Source organism: Ochotona princeps, chromosome 30, assembly GCF_030435755.1.
Source record: "Ochotona princeps isolate mOchPri1 chromosome 30, mOchPri1.hap1, whole genome shotgun sequence".
NCBI classification, from domain to species: Eukaryota; Metazoa; Chordata; class Mammalia; order Lagomorpha; family Ochotonidae; genus Ochotona; species Ochotona princeps.
In genome coordinates this window covers 4,573,684-4,596,158 of record NC_080861.1, presented here as the reverse complement: position 1 = coordinate 4,596,158, position 22,475 = coordinate 4,573,684, and the positions used below count along the sequence as shown (strand labels likewise).

General features: G+C 48.8%; 2 protein-coding genes across 7 annotated transcripts in view; one reads left to right on the top strand and one right to left on the bottom strand.

The window, feature by feature from the left end:
- Window positions 1–308: 308 nt before the first annotated feature.
- UBA5 (ubiquitin like modifier activating enzyme 5) lies at window positions 309–11,582 on the top strand. Its single transcript, XM_004588319.2, has 12 exons — window positions 309–573; window positions 3,314–3,359; window positions 3,473–3,562; window positions 4,419–4,528; window positions 5,295–5,381; window positions 6,164–6,248; window positions 7,843–7,947; window positions 8,106–8,233; window positions 9,995–10,130; window positions 10,382–10,457; window positions 10,586–10,692; window positions 11,411–11,582. The coding sequence occupies exons 1-12, from the start codon at window positions 428–430 to the stop codon at window positions 11,492–11,494; spliced, it is 1,200 nt and encodes a 399-aa protein (XP_004588376.2). The 5' UTR covers window positions 309–427; the 3' UTR covers window positions 11,495–11,582.
- A 1,166-nt stretch (window positions 11,583–12,748) lies between these two features.
- The window catches only part of NPHP3 (nephrocystin 3), a 35,984-nt gene continuing 26,257 nt past the window's right edge, over window positions 12,749–22,475 (bottom strand). For 2 of the 6 annotated variants that reach the window (XM_058657231.1, XM_058657232.1), the window contains exons 17-27: window positions 21,283–21,447; window positions 19,539–19,633; window positions 18,943–19,065; window positions 18,381–18,570; window positions 17,985–18,226; window positions 16,767–16,842; window positions 15,726–15,853; window positions 14,587–14,827; window positions 13,993–14,118; window positions 13,326–13,441; window positions 12,749–12,950 (exon numbers count right to left, since the gene is read on the bottom strand). In XM_058657231.1, the coding sequence (XP_058513214.1) occupies window positions 12,776–12,950; window positions 13,326–13,441; window positions 13,993–14,118; window positions 14,587–14,827; window positions 15,726–15,853; window positions 16,767–16,842; window positions 17,985–18,226; window positions 18,381–18,570; window positions 18,943–19,065; window positions 19,539–19,633; window positions 21,283–21,447 (1,677 nt within the window). In that variant the 3' untranslated portion in view covers window positions 12,749–12,775. Of the gene's footprint in view, window positions 12,951–13,325; window positions 13,442–13,992; window positions 14,119–14,586; window positions 14,828–15,725; window positions 15,854–16,766; window positions 16,843–17,984; window positions 18,227–18,380; window positions 18,571–18,942; window positions 19,066–19,538; window positions 19,634–21,282; window positions 21,448–22,475 lie in introns of those variants that run through there. The other 4 variants (XM_058657235.1, XM_058657236.1, XM_058657233.1 and 1 more) reach the window with 3 other exon arrangements.

Sequence of the window (22,475 nt, the reverse complement as noted above, 5' to 3'; positions counted from 1 at the left end):
TAGGCAACACAGACCCGCCGGACGTTCGGACCGGGGTTCTGATCTGGAAGTGCGGGCGGCGCCCCGGGTGTATTCGAATTAAACTGTTCAAAATGAGTCGGACACTCTGATGTTAAAGAAACTAGCGCTCCATCAGTGAGAGTGCTGAGGCCACGCCACTGTTGCTTTTAGAGCACCGGCAGGCGGAAGACTCACGGAGTCCGTCTCAGAAAAGAGCCCGACAGGGCCTCGAGCCCAGGAAATAACAGGTCCCGGCGTCTTCCCCGGCCGGTCGGAGCCCCGGCGCCGCCCGCTGGCAACCCGGCCCTGCGGCTGCCTGGCCCCGGAAGCTCGCGGACGTGGCGGCTCGTGAGGCGCCGGGCGCTTCCGCAGGCCCGGGCGAGCTGGGCGGCGGCCGGCGGTGGGCAGGTGCGAGAGGCGCTCAGCCATGGCCGAGTCGGTGGAGCAGCTGCGGCAGCGGGTGCAGGAGCTGGAGCGGGAGCTGGCCCAGGAGAGGAGCCGGGGCGTGCAGGGCGGTGGCCGCGCCCGCATCGACAAGATGAGCCCGGAGGTGGTGGACTCCAACCCTTACAGGTGGGCTGCGGGCCGGAGGGCAGAGGGCCCCAGTCCCCGCGTGGGCCCGGGTGGGTGCTTCTCTTGGCACGGGGTTCCCGTCCTCGACCGGCACGTGCTTGGCCCAGCCCTGGGGGCTGCCCTCCGGCCTGCGGAGCGCGTGGGCTGCTTTCCCCGTAGCTCCTGGCCCCGTTTCGTTTGCCTCCTTCCACGGGAGACGGACATAAGAACCTGGGTAAGATGACATCATCTGGTGGCCAACCCGCCCGGTGTCAGCTCGGGGTTTCATCAGGGTTTTCTTAACGTAGGGCCGGGTCAGCAGTATTTCCAGATGTCGGGGTGCTCGTGGGCATCCCAGACCGTTGGGCAGCTCTCCTGTCTTCTTTCCTGAGAAGTCTTGTCAGTGGAGTGGGTGGACTTAGTGCGGTGGTTCGGGTGAGGACTTCAAGGACGGATTGCCTGGGGGTACGGTAGCAGCTGGGTCGGTTGAAGCCAGGCTGAGCCTCCCGCGCTCCAGCTGCTGTAGTACCTTAAGAGTTGTGCAGCTGGCAAGCGCAGCGTTTGTGCAGCATCAGCCTTGATAGTCCTGAGCCCACCTTCCCGTCTGCTGGTTCATTCCCCACATGCAGTAGGCAGGCTAGACCAGGTCTGCGTGTGCAGCCTGGGACACAGGGACTCGCGGACTTGGACCATTCCCGGCTGCCTGCCTAGGTACACGTTAGCAGAGCTGGGACCCGGGCCTGGAACATTGGTCTCCCAAGCCTCCTCTTAATTGCCCCAGAGGCTCGAGGCTATTTACCCCATGGTAGAAGGGACAGCTGTCTGGGATGGTGGATCTGGAAGCTGTAAGCCACTGGGTAGTGTGGCTCAAAACTGGATTGTCATAATGTAAGGAGAGGCTGTTCTTTTTTTAAAATATGTATTTATTTATTTTTATTGGAAAAGCAGATTTAGAGAGAGAAGGAGAGGCGGACAGAAGGGTTCTCCATCTGCGGGTCCACTCTCCGAGTGGCCATCGCAGCTGAAGCTAAGCCAATCCAAAGCCAGGAGCCCAGAGCCTCTTCTGGTCTTCCGCACGAATGTAGGGTCCCAAGGCTTTGGGCCGTCCTTGACTACTTTCCCAGGCCACAAACAGGAAGCTGGATGGGAAGTGGAGCAGCTGTGACAGACACAAACTGGCACGCATATGGGATCCTGGCACTTGCAAGGTGAGGAGTTAGCCATTGAGCCACCATGCCACACCCAACATTGTCTACTTCGAATAAGCACTTATTCTAAGTCAAAGTTAGTTACTTTTGGTTTTACTACTCTATTAGCCTCATAAATTTTAAATTTTATATACACATACACACATTTTAAAATCTCTATATAAACACAACTATTCGTTCACACTTCAAAGTTAACAGAAAGCTTTACCAAGAGGTCAGCATCAGCACAGAGCCTTATGTGGCTGCCTACAATATTGGCATCCCATTTGGATGCCAGTTTGTATCCCTACTGCTTCACTTCAATCCAGCTCCCTGCTTGTGGCCTGGGAAAGCAGTCAAGGATGGCCCAAAGCCTTGGGACCCTGAACCCATGTGGAAGACCCGGAAGAAGCTCCTGGCTCCTGGCTTCAGATTGGCTCAGTTCCAGCCATTGCAGCCACTTGGGGAGTGAGCCAGTGGATGGAGGATCTTTCCCTCTGTCTCTCCTTTGCTCTGTAAAATCTGATCTTTCAAATAAAAATAGATAACCCTTAAAAAAAAAAAATAGACACTGGGCCCGGCGGCGTGGCCTAGCGGCTAAAGTCCTCGCCTTGAGAGCCCCGGGATCCCATATGGGCGCCGGTTCTAATCCCGGCAGCTCCACTTCCCATCCAGCTCCCTGCTTGTGGCCTGGGAAGGCAGTCGAGGACGGCCCAATGCCTTGGGACACTGCACCCGCGTGGGAGACCCGGAAGAGGTTCCAGGTTCCCGGCTTCGGATCGGCGCGCATCGGCCTGTTGCGGCTCACTTGGGGAGTGAATCATCGGACGGAAGATCTTCCTCTCTGTCTCTCCTCTGTGTATATCTGGCTGTAATAAAATGAATAAATCTTTAAAAAAAAAAAAAATAGACACTGTCCATTGTTGTCAGAGGCGACAAGTGTTCCAGCCATGAGCTTGCTGAGGTCTGAATGCTAAACATTAAATATTTACACAAGCTAACAAAGCTTGGAAAATGTCAAAATTTCACTTTGAACCTTAACATGTAAGTCAGGAAGTCCCAATCTTGGCTGTACCTTAGGACATACAAACAGGGACTGACATTGTGGTGTAGCAGGTTAAGCCACAGTTTGCGATCTAGCATGTCCTGTGGGTGTAGGTATGAGACCTGACACTTCAGACGCCCAGGGAAGACATGCGAGCAGCTCTGGGCTCCTGGCTTCAGCCTGGCACAGCTCCAGCAGTTGTGCCCGTTTAGGGAATGAGCCAGTGGATACCTCTGCCCCCCTCTCGCTCTGTAGCTCTGCCTTTCAAATGATAAAGACAAATCTTAAAACAAAAACAAAGAGCTTAAAAAAAAGCCATGTGTCCCAGGCTACCCCCACGTGCGCGCGTATCCGTACCTTCAGCCTGTCCGGTGATGTGTTCAATCTGAAGAGTTCTGGAAGGTTCCTGTCCCTGGACAGTACTGGGAACGGTCAAGGCTTGGCGTTTATTCTCTGATGCTTCCGTCTGTGGCCGTCACTGCCACCCACCTGACCGCTGGCTTTAGGATGCTTTGTCCTCTATTTTCAGCCGCCTGATGGCATTGAAACGGATGGGGATCGTCAGCGACTATGAGGTATGATGAATCTTTCCAAGTTTTTAATAAAGATTCCTGTAATAAAAAATATGTGGAGATCTGTTTGATAAAAAGCAGCAGACAAACATGTACACAACTGTGTTGCTTCTCAGAAAATCCGGACGTTTGCAGTGGCAGTAGTAGGTGTTGGTGGAGTCGGCAGTGTGACCGCGGAGATGCTCACGCGGTGTGGCATTGGCAAGGTAAGCTGTGTTTCTTTGGCCGGTCAGTCTGGAGTTGGATTGTGGATAGCAGGAAGTAGCTTTCTCGTACCAGAACATGATGTAGTGCTCTTGGGTTTGTGAAGTCGAGGTCGGCAGGGGAGACACAGTGGCCGTAGCTGCCCCTGCCCGCGCACCCCGCAGTTGGTCGTCTTGATAGAGCCAGCATTCTCCACAACTTGCAGTATGTTGCTTCACTCCAGATCCTTAAAGGGATTTCAAACCTGGCAGTCAGCTTTCTCCATAAGAAAGAAAACATCAAAATACAAAAACATTTATTAAAGTTGTAACACCTTTTGAGAGGTGTGAAGAAGCAGGCCAGGGCAGTGTGCAGATGACTTCACGTGCCTCGGCCTGCCCAAGGGATGTTGGAGCCCGCTGTGACCAGGGCCTCCCAAGGTGCCGTTCAGCCTCACTGCTGAGCATTGCCAGAGGCTGCCCTCGTTGCTGGCTGCCATGGTGTCCTCTCTGACAAGCTCCTGGGTGAGCCTGAGATGAGAACGCTTGGAGTGTTGCTGGTCGTCGTCCGGTGCCTGGAGTGGCGGCGCCGGTGGCGTCTGGGCGCTGCACCTGGAAGCGCTGAGTCTGAATTTGTGTCTAACAAGATGCCCAGGCAGGCCACGTCCTGCAGCTCCACAGACTCCCGGTGCTGCCAACGCTGCCAGAGCGGGCCGCACTTTAATTAACAAAGACCTAGAGCAGCAGTCAGCAAATACTGCCATCAGCACACGCATCTGGGAGGTGCTGGAGTTGCCAGCCCTCACGTGTGTGAAGTCCACTCGGGTGTTTGTACTTTGCTGCTGGTTTTCAATGAAATAACATTCTATTTTCATTGTAGTTGCTACTCTTTGACTACGACAAGGTGGAACTGGCCAACATGAACAGACTTTTCTTCCAGCCTCATCAAGCAGGATTAAGTAAAGTCCAAGCAGCAGAACATACTTTGAGGTAAGCAGAATAACACAGTCCATCTTCACCAGCTCCGTATTCTGTGGATCTGATACATGAACTCACCTAATACAAAAGTGGCCTACATTTTCTTCTATAAAAATTGGGATACCACTTATACAGAGGATTCTTGTGCTTATACTTACATTGACAAATGTTTTTATTATTACTCTTAAAAATTATTTATTTATTTGAAGGAATTAGATAGGAGTTGAGGCCTTCATCTGCTGGTTCTCTCTCAAGGGCTGGGCCAGGCTGAAGCCAGGAGCCTCCTGCAGCTGTGTCCACAGCTCACACATGTGTGAGGAACATGTAATATAATGTTCAAGGTTCCAATCAAGGTACGGCCAAGTAGCACTGATGTTACATTCATGATAGCCACTCACATTCTCCATAGGGTCTTTAAGTGTCAATGCTGTTAAAATGCCCAAGGACTTTGGACATCATCCATTGCTTTCCTGATGCGCTAGCAAGGGGCTGGTCAGAAGTGGAGCAGCTGGGACCTGAGCTGCTGCCCATATGGGGGACTGGTTCTGCAGAAGTGGGAACTTTTAAAAAGAGTCTTATGGGATTCTGCTCATTTTGGACCCTAGTCCTGAAGGAGAGAGAAGGCAGGCAGGAAAAGACTTTGGGTTTCCCTTGAGCAACTTGAATTTCACTTTTTTAGTGTATATTCAGTGTTCTCTAGCTCTTTAACCCTTCTTTCTTTCTGCTTTTACTTATTTGGTTACTAGCTGACTTTAATCATTCCCCTTTTCCCTCTTAGGAACATTAATCCTGATGTTCTGTTTGAAGTACACAACTACAACATAACCACAGTGGACAACTTCCACCATTTCATGGATAGAATAAGGTAAAAGTTTTTGTTTATAGCTATTTTGTACAATATCCAGGTCAGGTAAACAAGTATTACTATAAAATCTGTTATTTGAAAACTGTTAATTCAGTGAATTGCTAGGTTAAATTGTTTTTTTTTACTACTATTCTTCGTATAATTTATATGTATTTGAATCTGAGTACAAGGTGTTATCATCCAGGGCGGGCAGTTGGCCGAGTGGTTTAGATGCTGTTCAGGACACCTACATGTCACATCACAGTGCTTGGGTTTGGTTGCCGCCTGCCTGCTGCGCTCTGCCCGCCTGCCTGCCGGTGCAGCCCTGGGAGGGGTGGTGCTCCAGCCACTGGGTCCCGGCCAGCCCCGAGCGAGCCCCGGATTGGGTTCTCCGCTGCTGGCTTTGGGCCCCTGGTCACCGTGGGCCTCTGGAGGGTGAACCCGCGGATGGGACCTCTGTCTGCCCCTCTCTGCCACGCCACCAGCACAAAAGCATAGTTAGTGCAGGGAAGAAACCCCTGAAAACAGCAGGAATGTAACAAGGAAGCCTCAAGTTCAAGTTGTGTGTTCTAGACTACCTCTGAGCCAGCTGCACTTCCCTCACCCTGTACTGCTGGTCAAGGCACTGCCAAGTAGCGTTGATATTACATTCATAATAGACACTCACATTCCCCATAAGGTCTTTAAGTGTTAATACTATTATAAGTAAAACATTTAGTGAAAGAATGTGACTAAACAGATAGACTAATTAGCATGTCTTATGTGTTTACTTTTTTCAAAACATTTTTACTTTCTTTGACCAGTAATGGTGGGTTAGAAGAAGGAAAACCAGTTGATCTAGTTCTTAGCTGTGTGGACAATTTTGAAGCTCGAATGGCAATAAATACAGTAAGTATTCCTGTTGTGTAAGATGTTGTACTCATGCATTTACCCATTGTGTTCCTGTTGGTGTAGGATCTCCATCCTAAAAATAGTTCTGAATTTCAACTTTTCTTTTTAAAGAGATTTATTTATTTTAAAAGCACAGCTACAGAGAAAGAGGGAGAGAACCAGAGGACGCGCTGTCTTCCATCCACTGGTTCACTGTCGGAATGTTCACAGCAGTCCGGCTGGGCCAGATCAAAGCTTGACGCTTCTGCCGGGTCTCCCATGCGGGGGCAGGGCCCAGCACCTGAGCCGTCCTCAGCGGCTCTCCCAGGCACCTCCGCAAGGAGCTGGGTCCCAAGTGCAGCACCCACTTGGATTGCAGACATTGTAGGTGGTAGCTTTGCCTGCTCTGTGACAGTGCCAGTCACTGAATTTACATTTTTATGTATTTTTTTTAATGTTCTCTTTGTCTGCATTTAAAATTTATTCTAGGGGGCCAGTGTTGTGGCATAGCAGGTAAAGCCACAGCCTGTGACACTAGCACCCCAGAGGGACACTGGTCTGTCCCGTTGCTCCCCACCAAAGCCTGGGAAAAGCACAAGATGGCCAAAGTCCCGGGCCCTTGCTGCCCACACAGGAGACTGGAGACTCCTGGCTCTTGGCTACTGCACGGGCCCAGCCTTGGCCATCATAGCTGGCCGGCAGTGAACCAGCAGGTGGAAGATCTGTCTCTCCCTGTTCTTTGCAACTCTTTCAAACTCTCTAAGTGCATCTTTTTGAAAAAGAAAATTCTAACAGATGTGGCCTACAGCCTGTGCTGCAACCTGTGAGAGAACCTCCTCTTAACACCCACAAAGGAAGCCAGACCACAGGAAATAGTCTATTTTTCAAGTAAATTAATATTTTTCTACCACATGTTGTGGGTCAGCATTGGTTTTAACTTTTGATGCTTTATATTCTAAAGATCTAAAATATATAAATTGCCTAAAAATTATTTCAAAAAAATAGTTTTTTTTTCTTATGAGTTATTTAAACTTTCTTGGCATATTTTTGTTGCTGAAAAAAATTTTTAGATGAATTTTTCATTTGATAATGCTTGCTTTGGCAGCACATACACGAAAATTTCATTTGATAAGAAATCCAACAAAGTGTAGCTCGGTTTAATAATAAAGTGAGTTTTGAGTAATGTCGATTTACTCTCTTTAAGATTTATTTGGAAGGCGGTTACGGAGGAGGAGGAGGGGCAAGCCTCTGTCACTGGTTCACTCCCCAGATGGCTGCAATGGCCAGGCCAAAGTCAGAGCTGGAACTTCGTCCTGGCCTGCCACATGGGCGGCAGGGCCCAGGGCTGGGGCCGTGCTCCACAGCTCTCCCAGGTGCAGCAGCTGAGCTGGATGAGAAGTGGGGCTCCTGGGAAGGCAGTGCTGCAGGCGGTGGCCGAAACTACTGCGCCACAACACCAGGCCTAATTATTCTTTGAATAGTGTCATCGGCAAGAAATATCCTGGTTGCAGCTTTCCTATTTTATTTCAGAAATTGACCTTGGTGATCCTTATTAAAGCCTTCTTTATTAAAAGATTTTAGAGTAAACCATTTTGCCCTTTTTATTTCTAAGGCTTGCAATGAACTTGGACAAACGTGGATGGAGTCCGGGGTCAGTGAGAACGCCGTTTCGGGGCACATACAGCTCATCATTCCGGGAGAGTCGGCTTGCTTTGCGGTATGCGGCACTGGGGGTAACTTTCCTCGTAGGTCCTGGAGTTCCAGGAACATTGGACATGTGTTACAGTTCAAGGGAAAAGCAAACTTGAGTGTGACGGAACACGGTTTGGAACCTCTCATGCTTCTTCCCTGTGCAATTTGCTTTTTTGCACGCAGTGTGCCCCACCTCTCGTAGTGGCGGCCAACATCGACGAGAAGACTCTGAAACGAGAAGGTGTCTGCGCGGCCAGTCTCCCCACCACCATGGGCGTAGTGGCTGGGATCCTGGTACAAAATGTGTTAAAGTGAGTGAGGGCGAATTTTTTCTAAACAGTCTTAGATGCTTTTAAAAAGTGTCTTTATGAAATACTTCAAAAAATTGACATTACTTTTTTAAAATTTAGTTTTAAAAATATTTTATATATCTTTTATATATGTTGTTATGTATGTATATATTTTTCTTTTATATTGTATGCTTTTATATACAAAGACATTTTTAGAAAATTCCTGGAAGATGTGAAATCAAAATATTCTTGTATTAAGTTATCTTTAAAAGTTTAAGATTAAAAAAAAAATTATTTGAAAGGTAGAGAGACAGGAAGATGTAGACAGAAAGCTCCCATCTTCTGCTTCATTTCCCCAAATGCCTACAATGGCCAGAGCCCGGAGCCCGGAGCCAGGCGAGAGCCCAGCCAGAGCCCGGAGCCCGGAGGAAGGCCAGAGCAGAGCCAGGCCAGGCCAGAGCCCGGAGCTGGGAATTCAGCTGTCTCCCTTGCAAGACAGCAGCCACTTGGTCCATCCCAGGTGCCGGCGAGGGTGCATGTCAGCAGGAAGCTGGAGTGGCGCTAGACTGGAGGCCAGACACTGCGACAGGGCAGGCTTCTAAGTGGCACCTTCACCGCTGGGCCACATGCCTGCCTCTAAGTTGAGCTCTTCATTTCAGTGTCATGAACCTCTCGAAGCACTTTTGAGTGTGTGTACTTTAATTTACACACATAGTTAATTTGAATGTTTTCATATTAATACACATGTGAATTTACCTGTGAAATACCAGCTGCTCTGCACGTGAAAGCTCTTGTTATACAGCATGGTGCTACTGCTGTGTTTACAAGTGTCACTGCGGTGTTCGTCCAGTGGTGCACACCGCTGCAGGGCTGGTTCCAGTGGAGACCCAGGCATGAAGACACCTCTTCCCACCATTTGGATTCAACTGTAATTTAGTGTGATTAAACGTTAACCAGGGTGAACTCCTCTGCTACCCAAAAGTGACTATGCAGCAGTTTCAGTTTAATCATAGCTGGAAAGAAGGGGGACAGTGTTCTTTGCTGGTAGAATTTATATGAAACTGTTGTCAAACTAACCACTCCTCATTAGATGCGGAGGTGCCATAGGTGTTCCCTTACTCAGGCCAGGTTTTCTTCTCACTTTACAACTTCTGGAAGCTCAGTTATATACTCTAAGGTTTCAGTTTATAACAAGCACGAACTGCAAAATGTCAGGAGGCACCCAGAGGCAGTGCAACGGCAGCTGCCGGCACAGCTGGTCTCAGAAGCTTCCCGAAGTGGTCTCACAGATAGGCCAGGGCTGTAGAGCGACTAGCCTCGGCAAACCTCTAGGCTCTGGCTAAACAACACTGTCGGCTGCTGCCCAGAGCGTCTCCGATGTGGCCCAGTACCCCGGGTCACTGTGTGGGATGAGTTTTTGTTAGTGGAGTTTGAGTTTATGCAGTGTTTATTTCGATGTTATTAAATCTGTCCTCCAGAAGCACTGAGAATTTGCCTGGCGTGTAGGAGCGCCTGGTTCACTCATCCCCGATGACGTTGGCTGTCACCTGATTGTTTTTCAGTCTTACAAGCAAAAAAGATTGGAGTTTCCCCTTAGTTTACATTTATTTGTAAAAGGAATGAGCACTAGTGTTTCTCTGTGAATTGCCTGCTACTATCTTTCCTTGTATTAAAGAACATGCAGGCTTCTTCAAATCATTACCTATCCCATCTCATTGTTGAACGATTTCATGACTTCTATTTGCACGGTTTTACGGACTGCCTTCTACCTTGTTTCTCAAGGTTCCTGTTAAATTTCGGTAAAGTTAGCTTCTACCTGGGCTACAATGCCATGCAGGACTTCTTCCCGACCATGTCCATGAAGCCAAACCCCCAGTGCGATGACAGACACTGCCGGAAGCAGCAGGAGGAATACAAGGTAGGGCTGTGGCTCGTTCTGTCAGGGTGTGACGGGGTCAGCCTCACTGGACAGGAATTCCAGAGATCAGGAACAGCTCTGCAGTACAAAATACACGATCTAGATTTCAATGGCTTTAACTCATTCATCACACTTGAAAATCAAAGTCCTTTCTGGCTTTTGGTAAGATGAAAAACATATCTGCATCCTTGAGGAATGCTTCCGATAACCGAGGAGGAGCAAATTGCTAAGCGGCTGTTTGGTTTCTACAGAGAAAGGAAGCAGCATTACCCAGACAGGAAGTGGCTCAAGAAGAGGAAGAGATCATCCATGAAGATAATGAATGGGGTAGGAATTCTTCTGTAAACTCAGTATCTCTGTGCTAGGAGAGGAGGGTGCACGTTTGAGTCCTTACTGCTTAGTGAATTCCTCAAAGTGGGTCCGTAATTACAGCAGGACCAACTTGGCCTCTGCAGGGATCGAGCTGGTAGCGGAGGTTTCCGAAGAAGAGCTGAGGGCTTCTTCAGGCCCCGTTCCTGACCTCCCGGAAGGAATTACGGTGGCATACACGGTTCCCGAAAAGGTACTTCCAGGAGCTGCTTCCCGAGAAGCGGCTGTCACAAGACAATCGCCTTCTTCCACCTTCATCCTAGTTGTAATGCCAGCGCAGCATCTTCCTGTCTGAGCTGTTACACAGTGGGCGCTGAGCCGTGAGGAAGGGAAGGGTGTTCAGTGTGAAGATGGAGGTTGTGCTGACAAAGTGGGGCGAGATGTTTTGTTTACTCAGCAGTGGGTCACGTGCGAGTGCTGATAGGCAGAGCTAGCTCCCATCTCACGTTTTACTCAAATACTTGAAACGCCCCTCGCTTGGGCCGGAAGCTCAGCAGGAACCCGATCCATGTCTCACATGAGGGGGAGAAACCCAGTCACTTCAGCCCTCACCTGCCTCCCGCGGGAACTGGGGCCGGGACTGAACCAGGCACGCCACGCAGGCAGGCTGACCACCAGGCCAAACACTCTCCTCACGAGAGCTGATTTGAATTAAGTGACGGGGGCTTTTTATATGGATGGCCTAGCCACAATACCATCTAAAGAATACCTTAGCAGAGGTGTCAAGAATATTGGAATTCCTGCTTATATGTCCCGGCTGGCAAGGAAAGGACTTCTGACACTTAGAAACAGGTAGTTATTAGAGAATTTACCTCAGAAACTGAGTATGATTAAGGCCTACTGAGCATATATTCCTAAGAACTAAGTTTTACATGGTTATTTTGTTCAACTATATTTCCCTCACTTGTTAGCAGGAAGATTCTGCGCCTGCAGTAACGGTGGAAGATTCTGGTGAAAGCTTGGAAGAACTTATGGCCAAGATGAAGAATATATAGATAATGGGCTGGTATCTGCTATTTGAGTTTAGTTCCTTGAAATTAAAGACATTTTCCCCTTAATCTAATAAAAATTAGAGCAACATCAGCTGACGTGTATAATTTTCACGGACTTGTTACACTCAGCTGAAAATACTATTCTCATGCCCCCACTTCCGTTATGGTAAGAAAACTTGGAAAGCCTAGTGCAGGCAGTTGCTGATCGGAAACGGCCGTTGAGATGCCCTTGGAGAGCAGCAGACCCGGAGCCAGTGACCCTGTGTCCCAGTCCTGCGGCAGGACTGTCACCTGGACAGGTACAGGGAGGCCAAGGCTTCTTGCAAGAAAACGGCGACCACTAACTTGACCAACAGTGAACTTGAAAGTTAACCTATAAACATCCTCCAAAGGCGGCGGGCGAAACACAGTCCCCAGAAAAGTCTGTCATCTGTAAATGGAGCAACTACTCCATGGGTATTAAGAGGCATACAGCTCTTTCTAAAAAATGTTCGGCGTATTAAGTTACAATGCAGAATAACAATCTGGTATAAACCGGAGTAGGGAAAAGAACCCGGAATGCACTTTTATTTTAAATAGCATAGTCATTACGTGTTTCACCTTTATAATACATATTGTAATTTTACAATTGATTTCATGTGCAAATACACAAATGGAATGAAACAATATCCAAAATGTGGTAATACTTATATTTTTCAATATGAAAGTGGAGGACTAATCTGAGTTTGAGGTCAGCGAGGTGGATTTTGGCCACTTGAGGAGGGGAACGTTACAGGTGCAAGCGCTCAAGCTGCTGCGTTGCTGACTGCGGGTCGGCCGGCCGCCACACCGCCCTGGGCAGGCCGCACGTGGGGCACAGGCAGCCGGGGGGAGCTGCTGAAGGACAGGCGGGCAGAACAGAAGCAGCATTCAGCAAGGCGGTGAGAGCTTCCTAAACACGAACCCTCCGAGGTAGAGAGCTGGGCCGAGCGCTGCTGGGCAAGGTTGCAGGGCCACGGGGCAGGGGCAGGAAGAGGCCATGGCGTGTCCTCGGCCGACTGCGCTGGCAGCGCCCCCACCAGACCGACCCAGCCTGGGGACCCCTCAGCAGCTCCAGTGTGCCTCCTGGGCTCTCGGCAGGGAACCTCATTTCTTTAAACAACAAACTGGCACACCACTCCGGCTTAATCAACCAAGAGTCCAACACAATTTAGTACAAAATAAATATTCTTCAGTTTTGTTTCGAATTGCGCTTCAAGTGTTTTCCTCCTCGGGGACGCTGGCACATGGCCGCCGTGCCTGCTGCTAGCGCCGACCCTGCCCCAGGAAGCCCTGAGCGGAATGGGCCGTTCTGACGCTGAGCGTGTCCCCCGAGTGTCGCGAAGGAGCTTTCCCAGCCAGCAGCGACGGCTCTGCTTCCTTGATCTCCATGGCCCGTTTGTACAGCTCAGCAGCTTTCTCAAAGTCCCCTTCTTCATAGCTTAGGAAGGGGAACAACTTGGATGACACCATGACCGCTAACAACAGAGTGCAGACTACTGCTCGCTGTCCCCGCTCCCCGTGCGCTCACAGGGACAGCGTCACACTGCAGTGTCACACACCACGATGGTGGCGAATGACAAATCCAACGCCCCCTTCCCCATGCTGGGCCAGGCCCCGCTGCAGCCGCTCGCCACGCAGTCCACCTCTCACGCTCCCAGCCCACCCCGGAGTCAGCCGGCCAGAACAGCAGCAAGCAAACCAACCACCCCCTTCCCTCCAGGAGCCGCGGGCCCAGCACGGAGGACTTTGTGACATGAGCCAAAGGTCCTTTTCAATGCATCAGGCTGCAACGGACAAGGGCAGGAATCCCTACCTCAGCACAGCCAAGTTCTTCAGTGTTTCTCCGACTCGAGGATGCATCCGACCCAAGCTGTCTTCGTAGATCTTCAACGCTCTTTCATATAATGGCAAAGCTTCGCCGTGTCTTTTCTTAAGAAAAGGAAATATTCACTTACACAGTGTCTAAAACTATTAGAATATTCTGTACTAAGCTGACAGACCTACACTGGCAAGCACATTTAGAATGTTAGTAGCCTCCTAAAGATGAAAACAAACATGAATAAACAGATTAATTTATGAATAATCAAGATGAGAAGTAACATAATACAAAGCCAGACAGCTGAGTTTTGGGTCTTGCTTGGTAATATTTGGCCTTAACCAAATAAAATAAGCACAAATCTATCTATTTAAGCTCAATAGGTACTACACATTTCTCATTTCATTAGAAGCGAGATGGAGGAGTCTGGAATTTCAAACGATTAAGCCCATCTTCTGGACTAAACGCTGAGTCATGTTGCACACCCACAAAGGGGCAGGGCCGTTTCACAACTCTTAACCTCAGTAATAGCTCAGATATTAAAGGAGGCATTAGCAGACAATCGTCTCAAACCTGATGTACTTGCACTGTGCCACATCTAACTCATGTTTATATTTTATACTTTAAAATCCCTCATTTACAGGGTTAAGCTGTGGGTACATACCATCTGGCTGTGGAGGACTGCTAAATTCACCAAGGCGGTGGCTACACTAGGGTGCTTTGGCCCAAAGGATTTCTGTCGAATTTCAACAGCCAATTCATACAAAGGCACAGCTTTGTCAAGTTTTCCCTGAAAAAAACAAAACAAAAGCCAAAAGTGGAATCTAATAGAAATACTAAGATAATCAGTTTTGATAAGAGCTTTTCAAATAAATAAAATTTCATATTAAATCATTCTGAGGAAAAATATCTCAGAAGCATTTTCTCCAGGACAGACGGACAAGTCAATAGAGAACTGAAAACCTACTGCAACATGCAGGTGAAGTGACACTGAATATACAAACGTTCTTTGATGATCAGAAAGCTTGGATATCAATGCTGATACATGCATTTGTAATTGCAATGTATTCTTAACACAACCAAACCAGTAACCTCCTTAAACTTGAAGTAATGATTTTAAATGTTCTACTCAGCTATTTGTTAAAAATTGCGCCATTACAAGTTGCATATAAAAGGATCTGTGTTGGGGGACAGTTTGTGGGCAGTGAGTGTGGCTCGGCAGACTTATTACAGCCCCGCGTGAGCGCGGCTCACCTACCATTCTCTTATACAGGACGGCGAGGTGCTTGACGGTGTAGGCCAGGGAAGGGTGGTCGGGTGCCAGGGCCCGCCTGCGGATGTCCAGCGCCCTCTCGTACAGCTCCTCCGCCTTCTCGTACTGCTGCTTTTCACTGCACAGGGCCGCCAGGTTGTTCAGGGACTGGGCACAGTCGGGGTGCTCGGGCCCCAGAACTCGCTCCCGCATCTCTAAGGACCGCTTCAGAAACTGCTCAGCTGTTCTTAGAACAAAACCCCAGAACAGTTTAATCAACTCTTCCCTGGAGGTTACAGTCCAAGGTTTAGCTAGGTAGAAAATGGTTAAGATGAAGAATTCAGGCTTGCAATCCCCTCCCCTGTCCCCTGCCCAGGCCTTCCTGCTACTTGCAGAGGGAACACAGGACAACAGCTTCCCTTCACTTCTCCTAAGAGATGAATTCCTGTTTTCCAAAACAAGCTTTTTAAATGTTAAACATTATTAAACGTAAGCAAATAGCTTGGTCTCTATTATTTTCCCTTTAGAGTTAGTACTAATTGATTTTCAGTAAAAGCATATTTGTGAGGTAAGCATATGTCATTTTTTCTGACACCTGACGTTTCAAATGTTGTACTTTTGTGACATGCTGATTAGGAAAGTGCTGGAGGCCACAGGTGCAGCTGCTCTGCCCTGCTCTGCCCCCATGGGATGACAAAGCAGGAATAGCTCTGCCAGACGCTGGCTCTGTGGCCTTGGACTTGGCAGCCTCTGGCACCACAGGTCAATATATTGATCTTCATTTTGAATGATCTAGATAAATACTTTTTACAATTTGGATCTTAAATGTCCTAGTAAAATGGTAAGACTGGCAACCATCTGCACTGTTCTCTTTAATTTCCACTAACCCCAGCTGTCGTCTTAGGTGCAATACCTAGTCACTCTTCACAAGCAGAAACCATAGTGGGGAGGTTACAAAATAACTTTAATTCAGAAACAATGTAAAGGAAACTTAAAAAATTCTATGATCCATCATGCATGAAATTTACCCCCTCCCTGGTTTTCTTTTTTTTTTTCTTTTACAACTTTTTCTGCTTTGGGCCTTGATGGAAACAGACCAGTATGGGTCAGTAGACACTAGTCTCACTGTGCCAGCACATACTCACTCGAGGTTATTCTGAAGATAATACAGAACACCCAGCTCGTTGAGGGTCCGAGCATTGTCAGGGGTGTCCTTCCCCAGCGTGAGCTCTTCCAACTGCAGGGCCCGCCTGCGCAGAAGGGCGAATCCATACTGCAGCAAACACAAAAGGGAACATCATCTCTGAGCAGGGCCATCCTTGACCCTGAAACATTACACTGCAGTTCCCAAAACTCCTTTCTTCTTGGCCTGGTGCAATGACTCAGCGGCTAATTTTTTGCCTTGCATGTGCCAGGATCCCCCTTGGGCATCAGTTCATGTCCCAGCTGCTCCATTTCCCATCCAGCTCCCTGCTTGTGGCCTGGGAAAGTAGTAGAGGATAGCCCAAAGTCTTGGGACCTTGCATCTACATGGGAGACCCTGAGGAAACTCCTGGCTTCAGATCAGCTCAGCTCTGGCCTTTGCAGCCACATGGGGAGTGAGCCAGCGAACTGAAGATCTCTCTGTCTCGCCTTCTCTCAGTAAATTTGATCTGCCTTTCCAATAAAAATAAATTTATAAAAAAATCCTTTCTCCTTTAATTGTAGATGACAATTAAGAGTCACATTGAATTTTTATTAATACATATACTGCTAAATAGCAAGACTTTCTACAGTTTGTTAAAAACTATTTCATTCTGAGACAGTTCAGCAAAGTGTGTCTCCACAATGCTTCAAAGTGGATTAGGACAAGTTGAACTTCTTGTAATACTATTCACAGAGGTATTATTGATAACACCCCGTGAAACAGAGCTTTCCTGGAAGTCACTCAATCTGCAGCTCCCAGCCCAGGAGGGTTAGACAGCATGCTCACACGTGCTCTTTCTCCCCTGCTCGGAGCCTGGGCAGGAGCTGACGCTGAGGGGCTGTGGGTTAAGCCACCACCTGTGACGCCAGCATCCCACAGCAGGTGCCATTTGTGCCATCTGGCATGAAGCAGGGGCTGGAAGATCTATGCATCTCTTGCACTCGGCCTTTTGAGTAAATACATCTTAAAAATAAGCCAAACCAGAGAGGAAGCTCATTACCAAGTTGCCTTTTCTCCTTGTAGCTTTCTGCCGGATTTTAAAGGACTTTTTCCTAAAATGTTCAGCTTGTTCATACCTTATATAAAAAAGCAAGATACAGTAAGTCAAACAATGTTGTAAAAGTAATACTTACACAGCGTAAACCCTTTCTGGCTGTTAGTACAGCATTAGCCTGCAAGTGGCAGTCACATATAATTAAAAAACGAATCAAAACCTTCACCAAAAATCTGGAAAAAAAATCACTTACAAAGAATTAAATATCAGCTACTCAGTCTCCATAGGGCTACCTACCTAAACGGGAATCCACAATTTTAGCTTATTTTTTATAGCATTTTTCTGCATATTTTTGGTTAAATACAAACGTGAAATTCATACAAAACTGGTGCAAAACAAGAAATTAAGAGGAATGCTCTAACATGTATCACCAGCAGCCAAGGAGCCAAAGAAATACTTTCTCACAAAGGAAGAGATGGTATGGGTGAGCACTGGCAGTGGCAGGCGCTCACAGCCGTGGCTGGCCCAGCGCTCCCGGGGGCGACCGCACAGCCATGGCCAGCCCAGCGCTCCCGGGGGCGGCCGCACAGCCATGGCCAGCCCAGCGCTCCCGGGGGCGGCCGCACAGCCATGGCCAGCCCAGCGCTCCCGGGGGCGGCCGCACAGCCATGGCCAGCCCAGCGCTCCCGGGGGCGGCCGCACAGCCATGGCCAGCCCAGCGCTCCCGGGGGCGGCCGCACAGCCATGGCCAGCCCAGCGCTCCCGGGGGCGGCCGCACAGCCATGGCCAGCCCAGCGCTCCCGGGGGCGACCGCACAGCATCGCAGGCTTCCAGGGGTGCATCACAGAAGCAGGTAGGCCGCACCAGCCATCGAAATGGAAACCCATGTGGCTCTGTTCCCAGAGAACCTTGTCCCCAAAACAGCCTTGGGACGAAGGTGTCTGGAACCTGTGCTGGAGAGGCACGAGATGCAACAGCTAGTGAGTGAGCAAGCCAGACCTGCAGACTCCAAGGTCCACACTGTACCTGCAGGCGTCTTTAGAAAGGAATCTTGCAATCCTGATTTTTTTTTCCGCCCTACTAAGACTGCAACCAAGAAGTACTTTTTGTGAAGTTGATGCACAGAATAGGCAAAGTATCAGCCATAAAGCCAGGCTTACCACATATGGCCATTGAAAACCCTAACCCCCTCAAAAGCCAGAGGGATCCTCATTTACATCTTACTTATTTTGTTTCTGGTACAAAGTGGCAAGGGCCTCCAGTTCACGAGCGGTGTGAGGATGGTCTGCACCATAGGCATTTTCTGAGATTTCCAGGGCCTGTTTGTATAGCTGCTCTGCGTTGTCAAACTTCTTCCACTGCACGTACACACTTGCTAGTTGGTGGAGGGACTGGGCTACTCTTGGATGATCTGGATCTAAAGCTGTTTCTCGAATTTCTAGAGACCTCTGCAGAGGCACCACAGCCTGAGGGGTGAAGGGGAAAGGCCCATTAAATCAAGCAGGAAATGCAAAACAAAGGAAAGCAGCGTTGACTGGGCGCGAGCTGGCGTCCACCCACCTGACTGGGCGCGAGCTGGCGTCCACCCACCTGACTGGGCGCGAGCTGGCGTCCACCCACCTGACTGAGCAGGCCTAGGTCCTTCAGAAACAGCCCCAGGGTTTCGTAGAGATCAGCCAAGCAAACCATGTTCTGCTCGCCATCACAGCTTTTCTCGTACTGCTTCAAGGAGTCAAAGTACTCAGTCGCCATCGCGCTTTTGTCTTTGCCGACAAACTGCCAGTAACTCAGCAACTCAGCAAAGTGGCCTCTGTTTCAAGACAGGACAAGAATGTGATGGAGACCTAACTTGAATGTGCTCTACACAATGAAGATGGCGGAATTCCCTCCAGTTACTGACAGTTCAGCAGCAGGTGGACTAACTGCCAGGTGCCCAGGTTCCAACACTGGCTGGCTAGCTGCGTCCCCTGAAGCAGGTGTCTGATTTCTCACACCTTGCCCTGTTCCAGGACACCACGGGACACGGAAGCAGAGGATGACGCACAGCACGCACTCCTTGGCACTGGCTGCTGTCGGCACAGGAAGTGCATCGGAACCCTTCTGGGCATTCTACAGCACGCTAAGCTAAATGCTGCTGAAACCCACGTCTCTGGGGAAAGACGTCGCAGGACAAGCTTCTTACCTCTTATAAAGATTTTGAGACACGAAGAGATTGAGCAGGCAATCATGTAGCTGCTGCTTGTTTCCCTGCTGCTGAAAAAGCCAGGGGAGCTCGTCGGCACTTCTCCAAGTGACCCTGTCCTGACTGCAGGGAGACAAGGTGACACGCGCCATCAGACAGGCGCTGCAGGGCCCTGTGCACACCGGATGTGCACCTCTGACGCTCTGCGGCAAAGTCAGGTCAACATCCCAAACTTCACCGACTCAACTTTGAAAATCAATTCCATAACATTTAGGACCGTTAACTAAATACACTTCAAAGGTATTTTTCTACAAATAGAATAATAAACAAAAACCTTCAATGGACACAAATACATTGATAAGACATGCACAGTTTTAAATTATTGAGTCGAAATAAAAATGATTTGGCATCACTGAAGTGCAAATCTTCAGCATATAAGACTTACAAAACCATCTTTCCTTCTTTTGACATGAACAGAACTGGGAGAGGATTTACTCCTTACAGTAAGGAACATTCATACATTGGGTGTGAGCCAAGCAGAGAGCGAGGAGACAGGCGCGTGCGCGGTAGCCGTCACCGCAGGCCCTTGCCATCACCTGAGCTGCGAGCTGAAGTAGTGGATCAGCTTCTGCCGGTAGGCGGGGACGAGCGCCGGCCCCTCCAGGTACTCCTGCCTCACCGTCTCCCAAGCCTAGGGAGAAAGACGAGCACCGTTCCTGACGTCACTGTGTCAGACTGCAACCAAAGGAAGAGCTAAGTAGTACTAAGGTGTGCTGAGTGATAGAGGAGTCCAGAGAACAGTGTGTTAAGCAGTAGGTAAATAGTACTAGAATGACAGTAATAATATTAGGGAGTAGTATTAAGAAATAGTTCAATAATAAATGAGTGTCTAGCAATAAAGAAAAAGTTAGGTTAATGGCAAAAATGTGTAAGTTAAAAGATAACATTAGGTGGTTAGAGAGATTAAGGTCAAGGGATAGCATTAAATAAGTAACTAGTAATAAGATAATTCAAACAAATGTGTAGGTGTTAATGAGATGGTAATTGGCAGAGGGTTGGATAAGTAATGGTAATTAGACCATAGGAGAAATGATGGTAGAATGATGCAGATTGATCGATTGTTAAGCTGACTGTTAAGCCTGGCTTCTGTAATGAGAGCTCTGCTTGCTGCAAAGGGAACCAAGGTAAAGCTATGGCAGGCCTCGGGCAGGTCTCGGGCAGGCCTCGGGCAGACTAGGCCTAAGTTTCAGTCCCCAGAAGTGAGGCACCCATTTCCCCGAAGTGGGCCGCCACACACCCTAAACAGAGCCGACCAGACTTGAAAGGTCCCTGGCCATCGGGTTGTCATGGCGATAGAGGCTGACCACTGGGGTGGGCACAGTTAAGAGATCGACCACCAGAGTGGTCGCAGGTGATAGAAACTGACCAATCACAATCTTGCCAATGCCTGTTTGTAGAATCAATGGCCCATCCCTGGAACTGCAGCCAAAGCCCTACATGAACTATGTGAAATGTACGTTTGGGGTCCTTGTCCAGACTCCACTGTGCTGGATGAGACTTGCACCCCAGCACGCTAGCAATAAACTTCCTTTGCTTTTGCATGATCGCGCGTGGAACCCCTCTGTTCAAGGCGGTGGGATAAACCCGGCCCCAACAACTGTGCATCTGTACTGCCAGGGAATCTGTAAAAAGGCAGTTATTCCTCCAGTTTCCTAGCTGTATGACAGAAACATCAGGGTAGTTTAGAATTCAGAATATACTTATGTAATAAACTAAATTACTTATTAAAGGTCAGCTGGCCCAGCAGCTACAGCGAGCAGGGTGGTGAGAGGGGCTGAGTGCTCAAGAGCCAGGCTCTCGGTGCGTCATGGCATCAGCAGGGTGATGAGAGGGGCTGAGTGCTCAACAGCCAGGCTCTCAGTGCGTCATGGCATCAGCAGGTCAAGGGCAGAAAATGAAACCATTCTCTTCCAGAAAGAAACGAGTTCTTCCATTAAAACCTATCATATCATAGTGAGAACACTCAACATGAGACCTGCCTCTTAATACATCTATAAGCAGAAGCAGCTAGAGGCAGGGTGTTGTACAGCACAGCCCGAGAGCTCACTTATCCGGTAGAAGCCACTGACTACGGAAATGAGCCTGAACTTAGCCACACGTTACACCAAGCGTTCGAAGTCACCACACACACACACACACACACACACACCCCATAGTTTCAGGTTTCAACATTTTCTTCTAACTGAAGCACCTTAACTATAATAATATATAAGACAAATGACTATGTTCATATTTCTTAAGCACAAAGTCTGATTAGAAGATGTTTAAAATATCATTTACCTGGAGGTTCTGAAACCTGAGCAAGCCGCAGCCGTAAGTCAGCACGCACATCTTGTGCAGACTGTGAACGAGGGAGGCGAGCAGAGCCGCGGAGAGCTGCGGGTACAGCTCCAGGAGTTCCGACTCGCTCACACCATCGTGACTGACGCCGACGAGGCAGAGAATCTGGGGAGAAGCGCAGCACAGCCGCCGTAAGCCACCTGGAACTCACAACTCAATCTACTCCAAACATACTTGTAGTTAAACACACCAAGAAACAATTTCTTACAATAAAACACACGTCAAAAGGTATTAATCAAGAATAGGATAATGAATATATATATAAAACTTTGCTCACCATACACCATGTCAAAAAATTCAGCCCCAGGGGCCTGGCGCGATAGCGTAGTGGTTAAAGTTCTCGCCTTCAATGCGCCAGGATCCCAAATGGGTGCCAGTTCTAATCCCAGCAGCACCGCTTCCCATCCAGCTCCCTGCTTGTGGCCCAGCAAAGCAGTCAAGAACAGCCCAAAGCCTTGGGACCCTGCACCCACATGGGAGACCTGGCTCCTGGCTTAGGACTGGCTCAGCTCCAGCCGTTGTGGTCACTTGGGGAGTGAATCTCCTCCTTTCTGTATATCTGACTTTCCAATAAAAATACATAAATCTTAAAAAAAAAAATTAAGCCCCATAAAATGTATTGCTAGTGCTCCTTGCCAGAATTCTAATTCTGCGGAGACAGTGGGGAAAAGTAGTCCTAGAAACACTTGTGGATCTCCTATAAAACACAGTGTTTCTAAAACAGTGACCTCACGAAACAAAGAAAATGCTGTTGCTGAAGTGCTGCAGACAACAGGAAACTGCCAGTCAGAGCTCTACAGGCTGGAGCTGCTGTCCGGGGAAGGACAGCAGGCCCAGGACCCAGCCAGGCCTAGGTGTTCACGCCACAGGCAGCAGGTGGAAGGGCCCCCGTCTCCCCGCCCCAAGGAGGGCAGATGGGACTAGAACTTCCAGCACCAGGACCCCTCAGAAAGGGCGGCCAGTTATACGTGCGATCTGTGGTTCACGGGCGACAGCAGCACGCACCCCGGGCAGCACCACGCTCAGATTCGCAGGAAACGGGATCCAAGCAGCAAGAGTCCAGCGAAAAGCAAAAATGGATCGGAAACAGTTTCAAAGTCAAAGCTGAATGCATGACAACTCAAAGTGTTGCT

Excerpts from the sequence above, each read along its gene's own strand:
- UBA5 (XM_004588319.2), top strand. The coding sequence starts at position 428 with ATGGCCGAGTCGGTGGAGCAGCTGCGGCAGCGGGTGCAGGAGCTGGAG. Across the intron at positions 8,234-9,994 it reads CTGGTACAAAATGTGTTAAA|GTTCCTGTTAAATTTCGGTA; the intron begins GTGAGTGAGGGC and ends TTGTTTCTCAAG. Across the intron at positions 10,693-11,410 it reads CATACACGGTTCCCGAAAAG|CAGGAAGATTCTGCGCCTGC; the intron begins GTACTTCCAGGA and ends CTCACTTGTTAG.